A 9,899-nucleotide genomic window follows, 5' to 3' on the forward strand; every position below is an offset into this window, starting at 1 on the left:
TTGGAAGGATAGTGATGTGGCGCGGTTGCATAACTAACGTTTCATGACAAATCATAATCAGTTTATGATTTATAATCTTCCTTTAGGAAAAACATGTTTGTATGTGCTCTGCTGATGTATTTTTATTTATTCTTATTGATAAAGACTTTTACAGACAGAGGATTTTCATCACTCAACCTTCAGAACCAAACTTCATTTGTAAAGTAAATAATAATTGAAGGGTCAAGTACCAAGAAGTTATTTCCTCCATGGTTCAAAAAAAAAAGAGGTGGAAGTTGAGCTGAAACAAGATCACAGGGTTAATAAAAAAAGGGGGCGTCACCTGTCCTGCTTTTCATTTGGATTTATTTGTTTAATTCAAATTGCGCCTGAACGCGTCTCAAGGACGGAGAGTCGACGAGAAGCTGCGTTCAGGGACCCGCCGCCGAGAGGAGCAGCAGGAGGAAGTGATCCTCCCTGGTTCCTTCTCACTGCGTGGAGCTGCTGTAGAGACAGAACACAGTGTCCTCTGCTGTTCCATAAATCATAAAGGAGTTCATGTTCGTCCTCTCACACCGGACGACATCTTCTGGACTTTGAACCCAGGGGCTGTCAGGAGGTGAGTGACTGTGCGGCGACGCGTTCACGGCCCCTCCGCCTCACGTGGTGCGAGAAGTGTGACAGGACTTACTTTCACTCTTTTAGACAGAAGCAGGGGGCTGACAACCGAGATTAATAAACTCAGTGATGCTAATTCTTTTCATACTTCATATGGTCAATGAAGCTGTTGATAAATAATAATGGATGGTAATAAATAAAAGTGGAGTGAAGCGGAAGTAGCTGCAAAGAAGACAAAAACATAACATGTTGCGTTCATAACAGCCTGCATGTGTTATAATAATAATCACACTTTGTATATCAAAGATTTGTTTCCATATATTTTATTATGCGGGTGAATGAAACTGTAGTTTGTATATTCAGTTACTAGAGGAAGTTTAAACTACATCAAATTTTGAGAAATATTAATAATGTAAAATGATAATAATAAAATGACTTTCTGCAAAAATGAAACTAAACACACCAGTTTACTCCGGAATCCCTCCGTAGACTGCACATTTCATAATAAGGCTCCTGTTTGTTTTTTTAATTGGCACGTTTCACTTTTACATGCAAAAGTTGAAAAAAACACAAAGAATTAAATTAGATTAGATTATTTGAATTAAAAAATAGATTTAAAAAATATCAACTCCATCCACTATTTATCGCTGGGTCAGATCATATTTGGCAATTTCAAAAAATGTCTGATAGTCCTGATATATGGGTCGATGATGCACATCTTTTGTGCATGCATATGAATGTATTAAATCATCACACAGTCACGCTTGATACTTAAAGTGTTAAGTGTCCCTGCCCTGCTGCTGACTCAGCTCACCTCATGACCTGAAGGGAAGCCACGAGCTTTTATTGGTCATTTAAAGTTTTGTGAGAGAAAGAGAGAGAGACACTGGTACCAAAGGTGAGTGTCACAGTCGCCCAGATGACAAAATCAGAATAAAAGGGAGTTTCTGTGAAAATGTTTTTCTTTCTTCTTTCTCAGACATGGATTCACCAGGACATGACGGCCCCGATCTGACGAACGGGATGGAGAAGACGAGCACGCTGAAGCACTTTCCTCCTTACGGATCCATGGGTGGAAACTCGACTGGCGACACCTGCCCCACGTGTCGGGGAACCGGGCGGATTCCCAGAGGTTTTTATAATATTAAAAAAACAACTCACTTTTTTATCATTCGCCACCATTTCTCATCCTTTCAGTTCACGTTCAGCAGCACAGGAACCGAAATAAACCGAAAGACACAGATGTGTGCGTGTGTGTGCGTGTGTGTGCGTGTGTGTGTGTGAGTCGGAAGGCCGCTGCCATTTCCTTCTGTCTCTGTGTGTGCGCAGGTCAAGCAGATCAGCTCGTAGCTGTGATATCGTGTAACGATGTCAGACTGAAACCGAGACGCACGTAAGGAGAATATGTGTTCGTATGCAGTCGTGAATATGTGTTTGTATTGTGAATATGCATTTTTATGCAGTTGTGAATATGTGTTTTTATGCAGTTGTAAATATGTGTTTGTATGCAGTTGTAAATATGTGTTTGTATTGTGAATATGTGTTTGTATGCAGTTGTAAATGTGTGTTTGTATGCAGTTGTGAATATGTGTTTGTGATTGTGTTAATATGTGTTTGTATGCAGTTGTGAATGTGTTTGTATTTTACTTTATCCGTTTTTCCATTCTGTGCTACTTTACATTTCTACTGCACTGTATTTCAGATGGACATATTGCACTTTGCACATATTACAGCGTTGCAAAATTATGACTTTACATGTAAAACATATGATAGATTAAAAAAATATATATAATGCAGCGCTACAGATGAAATCACCCTGCAGTTTATAAAAGTAGTACCAAAACAGAAAAATGCTACTTACACGTCAATGCATTCCTCATATTAATTGGACATTCGTGATTCTGGAAAAATGTGTTGTTGGATTAAATTTCCTGTCCGACAAGTTCCTGAAATAGATATCCCTTTTTTTTTTAAATGCAGAACTAGTGTTTTTTAGTCTGTAACACGGACACCGATGTGTGTGTTTCACAATCGTTGCGTCATGTCATTTGCTCAACAGTTGAACCGCTTGCCGTGTGTGTTTGGCGTTGCAGGAAGCTGTACGTGTGCGCCTCCATGGCCGCGTGTGTCTGTCTCTGCTGTCTCATCCTCTTCTTCCTCTTCCCCCGGAGCATCACCCTGACGCCCGTGTCCGTGCTGTCGGTCATGGTCTACTTCCACCCGGACACCGTCAATGTGCAGGTCACAGTGAGTAAGAGGAAAAGAAAATGTATAAATCGGTGTCTTTGAAACTAGTCAACACCAGTGTGATAAGAACGACCTAAAAAGGACAGAAGCCATCCTTGAGAAAAACCTATTTAACAAGAACATTGACTTTTTAGTTTGGTGCATGTTCCATGTTGCTAACATGCAGGGGGGCCTATACTGCAGCCAGCCACCAGGGGGCGATCCAGGTGATTTGGCTTCACTTTTGGGTTCCGTCATGTCGTCCATCTTTCAGTCTAGGGTCCTTCATATTAAGCGGACAGACCCATAGACTGTGGTAAAAAGGGTACGTCCATAAAGTGAAGCCAATACGGAAGTGCCTGAAAAACGGTGTTCTCCTGGATCACCAGCAGAGGGCAACTCCACTGGTTGTTTCTCCGGAAGTCTACGGGAACATGACTCTACGTCTCTTTCTTAAATGCTCCAGAATCTCATCAACGTCACCAACGAGAACTTTGTGCCGGTCCAGATCGTGGATTTCAACGTCCAGAGTGTGGTCGCCGACATCGTCCTGGGCAAGAGCAAGATCTTAAACATGACCGCCATCCCGTCCCGCTCGCAGAAGTCGGTGAGTTTTTTAGCCACGAGGATTTCGCAATCGAAAAATGCAAAAACATTTGCTGATAAATTATGTCGTGCAAAAAAAATCTTCTTACATCTCTTCCTCTAACTTCTGCAGTACACCATTCGATTTGATCTGCCCATAAGCGACAAAGGACTTAAGTAGGCACATTACACTTTTATATATTTATACATTGTTTATAACATTTTATAACACATCCATCGTTATTGTCTATGTGCATGAATTCACACATCAACTGTGTTGTGTTTTTTTTCCCTTTCAGTTCTTATTGCAAGTCGAGCTCTATCAACATTCACATGCTTTTCATGGAGTTGCAGTAAGTGTCAATCTAAAAGCATATCTCACACCTACAGGGTGTTAACGGCGTCACTTGCATCTTTTGAATCTGAAATGTTCCTTTGAGACAACACGGATGTTACGTTTTGCTTTAAGGAATCAGTGAAATTCATTATTTACACTCCTGAGAATCTGTTCCTGCCTCTGACCAGTCGCTCCTCATCCTCGAGCGTGGTCACGAGTTTCCTCCTCCGAGGAGCTGAATGTGTCACAATTGAACTCAAGATGCAAATAAATGGCATCAAAGCTACTGCTGAACATAATCTTACGTTTACATGAAAATCAAGAGTTGCGCATCAGAAAGTGCCGGTATTTTGCAGAGGGGTTTTCCTCTAGTCAGCTTGTATTGGTCCTTCTTGAAACTTTAATGTTTTATTAAGTTTTTTTGATCAGGTATTGATCAAATTCTGTCTTTGTAACAGTCAAAAAACAATAATGTCATAAATCATCCATTTCTTCCATTTATGAGTTAAAACAATGAGCAACAATAAGCTATAAGCTAATCATTTCTAACCGGTGCTCTATGATGAAAATTGAACTTCAATAAAGAGATTATTCATTCATGCCACACGTTTTTCTACATACTGCAAAAGTGTGCAAAAAAGGTTAATAAATGAATTAAATTATAATTTAGTTATATAATGTACCATGTGTGATAACCATAAGGTATGAAAGAGCAGTTTAAACTTTGTTTCTGAGATAAAAAATTAAAATAGCTGCAATATTCGTGTGTGGCCACATGGTGGCGACAGAACAAGCCATAAAAAAGCGACAGATACAGACAGATATATATATATATACACATAGATAGATATATTGTACTTGATTGATCCCAAACTGGGGATTGTTAATGTCAGAGCAGCAGGTATCAGGGAAATGACAAAACACACCTCACAAAATATAAAAAAATATAAGAAACTTAAGAACCGCAAAAACTATACAAGAATAAGGAATGTAAATATAAGGAATGTACATGAAATAGTGCAAGTTATGTGCAAATTGTTGCCAGTAATGTGCAGAAGAACATGGTAACATGAAGGTGCAAGGTGTGTTAAACTATATACTAGATGAAAACATGACACAGATACAGATACTGTCTCCAGCTGCCCTCTCAAGGTGTTCCTCCCCCCCCCAGAATGACGCTGAACATTTCCTACCTGTCCCACACGGAGCAGCTGTCCCTGAACGCCTTCGAGTACATCGACTGTGGCACCAACTCGACGACCCCTCATCCCGTCAGACGTGGGATCGTGAAATAATGAATATTCATGGACGCATTGGACCTTTAACTCTTTGGTACAGGATGTGTGAACGATGACCGCAGAGAAATACACATCTGATCTTGTTCTGTATGTCGTTTTAGCATACCTGAAGATTTTAAATCAATCACTACCAAGTTCTGATTTTAAAAAGTAGGTGGATTAAAATCCTCAACATCTTTTTTGTTGTTGTTGTTGCTCTCATTCGTTTGAGACGTGCCTGTAAATCTTTTCTTCTTTTTTTAAATGTTTAATTATGTATATTTTATAAAAATGGAATTGATTGCACAAGAGCTTATTTCATTTGCAGGACTCAGGATGTTGATCACTGATAATCGTGTCATTTTGCACTTTATTCAACTTTTGGCATTTAAGGTTCTGCATGTTAGAAATGTTAAATTTTTTGGGGGGCAAATCTTGTGTATTTGTGTTTAGCACCTTGGACCATTTCGTTCCCATAAATTCTGTACATGCTAACGACTAATAAACAAATGTTGAAATGACAGGGACCAAAAAGCAGATGTCAAAATCACACACAAGATATGATGTTCCATGTAGTGGAACGAGACTCCCTGTCCGGTCGCTCCTGCGGATGACCGCCAGAGGGCGTCGTTCAGCTCAGTCAGGTGCTCGTGACGTCACCTGGGCTTCTTTCGGGGGTTTTTTTTCCAGGGTGTTCGTGCCCTCGAGTCTCTCTCCTCATTCGGCTCAGAGCTGCCGGATGTGACCGACGGGACGAGGGACATCACGCTCTCACTATGGACCAGTCCACTTCTGGCGGATGATGCTTCTCACTGCGCATTTAAAAAAGAAGAAGAAGAAAAAAAAGGTATGAACATGTCGTTTGACGTGCAACGAAGAGCATTGCATTACTTGTGTGCGATTAAGTGCGTGGAATTTTTTTTATTATTTCATCCTAATTGCTCGGTTGGTAGAATATGTTGTTGAAGTTATTCAATTAAATTGCACATCAATATCAAAAAATAGGATTCTAAGTAGTAGATTTCGTGCAGGAGGAGGAGGGAAACTATATGGTGGTTTTATTCCCTGTAGAATGAATTCAGATAATTCAGGAAGTAGTAAAATTATGAATCCATAAGCGTGACGGTACATTTTTTTAAAATGATTAATTATACTCCTCTAAGCTGCATGTGATGTGTGATCATTCTCAGGTTCAGATGTAATCATGCAGATGTTTGATGGATATCAGCATGTCAACAACAACAACAACAACAACCGGATTAGTGTTGCTGCAGCAGCAGTGCTCGCACACACACACACGCACACGCACACACACACACACGCACACACGCACGCAGTCGGCTGAGTGGAGCAGTAAATACACATAGACTACAGTTTGATCCGTCCACTGCGCTGGAATCAATCTGCCCCCCATCTCAAGAAGAGCCCTCAGGTTTATCAGTCTTAAGAGGATTACAGCCGGAGCAGATAAGAAACGAGACAACCCCCCACATTCCCAATTAACTGCTGTTTGGCTCCGTAATGTGTCACCGAGAGATTGTTTTAGACAACCAGAAGGAGAATTTGAAGTGACATCACATGTGCGGGGGGGCGGTGATATATCGAATGTATCTGCTGTGAAACACAACAGGAACTGCCGTGCTGATAGGACCAAATTGCATCAAGTGCTTTGCCTCCACTGATAATCCTCACTATCTGCTGTCGGTGTCTCCTCCGCAGACTATACTGCAAACACTCGTTTCTCAAGCAGCCATTGTCTTCTCATTAACTGTTAACTCACTCTCTGTGTGTTCTGATTAAGGTCTCCGACACCACGTGGTCCCATCTGTCCCCTGGAGGACGGGGAGCCAATGCCAATCTCCTTGAAAAATAGGATTAAAGCAGGAATCTGTCACCTCTCCTCGACCGAGTAGGTGTGAATCGCCTGGGCTGGAACCATGGGCAACCAGCTGACTGATATGGCCCCCAGCACGCCCTTCCTGCCAAACTTCCAGTCGCTGCACGTGGTGGTGATCGGCCTCGACTCGGCCGGCAAAACCTCCCTGCTCTACAGGCTCAAGCTGAAGGAGTTCGTGAAGACCATCCCCACCAAGGGCTTCAACACGGAGAAGATCAAGGTGGCAGTGGGGGTGTCCCGGGCCATCAACTTCCAGGTGTGGGACGTGGGCGGGCAGGAGAAGCTGCGCCCGCTCTGGAAGTCGTACACGCGGCGGACGGACGGCATCGTGTTCGTGGTGGACTCCACGGAGCAGGAGCGCATGGAGGAGGCCAAGGTGGAGCTGCACAGGATCACGCGCACCTCGGAGAACCAGGGCGTGCCCGTGCTCGTCCTGGCCAACAAGCAGGACCAGGAGTCGGCCCTGTGCGTCAGCGAGGTGGAGAAGCTGCTCGCCGTCCACGAACTGAGCGCCAACACGCTGCGCCACGTGCAGAGCTGCAGCGCCGTCAACGGCCACGGCCTCCAGCCGGGCCTGGAGAAGCTGTACGAGATGATCCTGAAGAGGAAGAAGATGGTGAAGCACAACAGGAACAGGAAGAGATGAGCTCGGCGCGGCGCGGCTCACACCCTGCGGACATTACCTCCAGAGATTGATCCTCTTATTGAGACACTTCCGAGCTTAATGGTCCCTTTTAAATGGGAGAGCGATGAGTGCCAACAGAACAACAATTACACGCGGCCCCTTTCAGGAGAAATGGATTTACTCATAATAATTGAAGCAGTATTGACATATTCTCTGTTCCGCGACTGTGCAGCTGCCCTTTGAAAGCTCAAGACACTGTTAGTCCTTTTAAGAAGAGCTTTTCTACACTTGTTTTAAGAGATTTCTAACAAGACGTCTGCCTGGGAAGTGTAGGACTAATATATGAACACATTAGATCCAAGCACAAAAGAATCTAGAATATCCATTTTTAAATGTCTTTCACGAGCCTGCGCAGATGATATCCCACTATATAACTCGTTCCACGATGTTTGGATGCGTCCCAGAATATTTGTTCCACATATTTTTTGTGTTTGTGCTGGACAGGGATTTTTCTTTTCTTTTTTCAAACGAGTTGTGATAAAGCACCAACTGATGATGAATTTTATTGCCATGGAACAATAATCCTAAGTGCATTCCCTTTCATGGCCACAGAGGTTAAGTTTCATTTACTATATACAACAATAGTGTTTATACAAATTGTACGAGACTTAATAAATCAAAAACACTGTACAGAACGTTCCACTGTTATCTTTCTATCTTGAACTCAATGTTCAGCCTGTGAGTGAATGAGCATCCGTACGGTTCAGACCTGGCCCCAAAGAGATGGATAGAATATTGTGATTAACCAAAAGCAGCAGTTAGCTCGTAGCTAACTGGTGACGAGCTGGTGGACAAAGCGGATCGTCGGTGGCTGAAGAGCAAGATATCTTCTTCTGGAGTCGGTGGAGACCAAAGATGGAGCCGGAAGAGAGCGAATGCGAATCTTAAGAATGATAATGTTGCTCAGGAAATGTTTGCTAACGTCTTTAACCAATTTAATAGTCAGTGTTTTGTTTTGTGGTGCCAGGTTTTAACATTTGCATGATCTTAAATCGGCCTCTTTGGGGGATTTCAAGACGACCTTCATCTAAATTTGGCAGTCCTGAGCTGTGACCCTGTCCCCTATCCACGGCTGAATCAGCAAATTAGGCTGTCAGAGTGTGTGTGGGGGGTGAGGGGGGGGGCACTCCCGCCCCCACACAGTCAACACAATCCAACACAATCCATCTACTTTGATTTCCAGCCCCGCCAGCTGCTGACGGTGTAATTGCATCAATTATTGGTGAGGTGGCTCAGAGGTTGAGGCGGTTTCTAGTCCTGCGACGTGATCCGGTTGGACTGAACCACCTGAGGCTCAGTGACACCTCTTCTTTCTCAGACAACATGTCCGTATGCAAAGAAACACAACGTGTAGTCTCCCACTCTGCAGTGGAAGGTGTGTTTGCGCCGTTAGAATTAGGGGGTCCACCCTGCATGTCGCGTTCACCTCAGTGCAGACCGGAGCCGGATCTGACCGTTCCCTCGTCGCGCTGAAGGCAAAAGCCAGGTGTTGGCGCGTTCATTGCCTCCTGCTGCGTTGTCAAGACAAGACAGAATCGCAGGCCCCTTTTTCGAAACAGCGAGAGACCTGCGACGCACCCCCGACTCCAGTGACCTCGCCGTCCCCATTGTTCGCGACAGTGAGCTCATTAAAAACTCTCAAGGATATCTTTTGCAGAATCATCTTGACACAGCAGCTGGTCCCTGAATACATTAGCATCGTGATGCGGCGCTTTCAGCGGCGGAGACGCACTGTGGGCATGCGGAGGCATCAATCAGCCGGCGGGGGAAAAAACACGCCTAACGCCCTGCGACTGAGATTCTCCTCCTAGGGTTAAAAAGAAATGTGCAAAAGACGGCGTGTTGCAGCCAAAGAAAGGTGATTCTGCACATTCGATCGACCCAGAGCCACGATCCATCCAGTGGGGGGGATAAGAACCTCAGGGGGCGACATGTACATGTTCTTTGCATCTTTCTGTCACTCTCTCTCTCACTTCCTGTTTTCCAGGCGGTGATGGTGGCTGACAAGTAACACACGAGAGACGGAAGTCTCGGGGTTTATGTGTCAGGGCTCAAGACGAGGAGGAGGGGGGGGGGGGGGGGGGTACCAGGGATGCAGGTGCATCCCTGGTATCGTGTGACATAAATCGGAGACGGCTTCACCTCTGGGCTTCGAAAAAAAACAATGATTTCCCTCAAAGTCGACCAAAGGACACGAACGAGATTTATCCTCTGGGGATCGTGAATGTTTGAATTTTTTTTCATTCCTATCCATTGAATAGTCATATGGTTGATATTTGACAGTCAACAGGGGGC

At 43.9% G+C, this 9,899-nt stretch overlaps 2 protein-coding genes across 4 annotated transcripts; both read left to right on the forward strand.

Moving 5' to 3' along the window:
• Positions 1–373: 373 nt before the first annotated feature.
• tmem106a (transmembrane protein 106A) lies at positions 374–5,543 on the forward strand. Of its 3 annotated transcripts, none has more exons than XM_035612421.2 (8): positions 374–598; positions 1,577–1,729; positions 1,927–1,990; positions 2,691–2,838; positions 3,290–3,430; positions 3,542–3,585; positions 3,708–3,761; positions 4,917–5,543. In XM_035612421.2, exons 2-8 carry the CDS (start codon positions 1,579–1,581, stop codon positions 5,038–5,040), a joined length of 726 nt encoding a protein of 241 aa, XP_035468314.2. In that variant the 5' UTR covers positions 374–598; positions 1,577–1,578; the 3' UTR covers positions 5,041–5,543. The 3 variants fall into 3 exon arrangements, with proteins under 3 accessions (XP_035468314.2, XP_035468312.2, XP_047183352.1); XM_035612419.2 differs by having other exon boundaries at positions 377–598; positions 2,691–2,844; XM_047327396.1 differs by lacking the exon at positions 374–598 and adding an exon at positions 1,336–1,495 and having other exon boundaries at positions 2,691–2,844.
• A 147-nt stretch (positions 5,544–5,690) lies between these two features.
• Positions 5,691–8,239, forward strand: arl4d (ADP-ribosylation factor-like 4D). The gene is made up of 2 exons (XM_035612427.2): positions 5,691–5,869; positions 6,824–8,239. The coding sequence occupies exon 2, from the start codon at positions 6,960–6,962 to the stop codon at positions 7,563–7,565; it is 606 nt and encodes a 201-aa protein (XP_035468320.1). The 5' UTR covers positions 5,691–5,869; positions 6,824–6,959; the 3' UTR covers positions 7,566–8,239.
• Positions 8,240–9,899: the final 1,660 nt, after the last annotated feature.

Source organism: Scophthalmus maximus, chromosome 16, assembly GCF_022379125.1.
Source record: "Scophthalmus maximus strain ysfricsl-2021 chromosome 16, ASM2237912v1, whole genome shotgun sequence".
In the NCBI taxonomy this organism is placed as follows: domain Eukaryota; kingdom Metazoa; phylum Chordata; class Actinopteri; order Pleuronectiformes; family Scophthalmidae; genus Scophthalmus; species Scophthalmus maximus.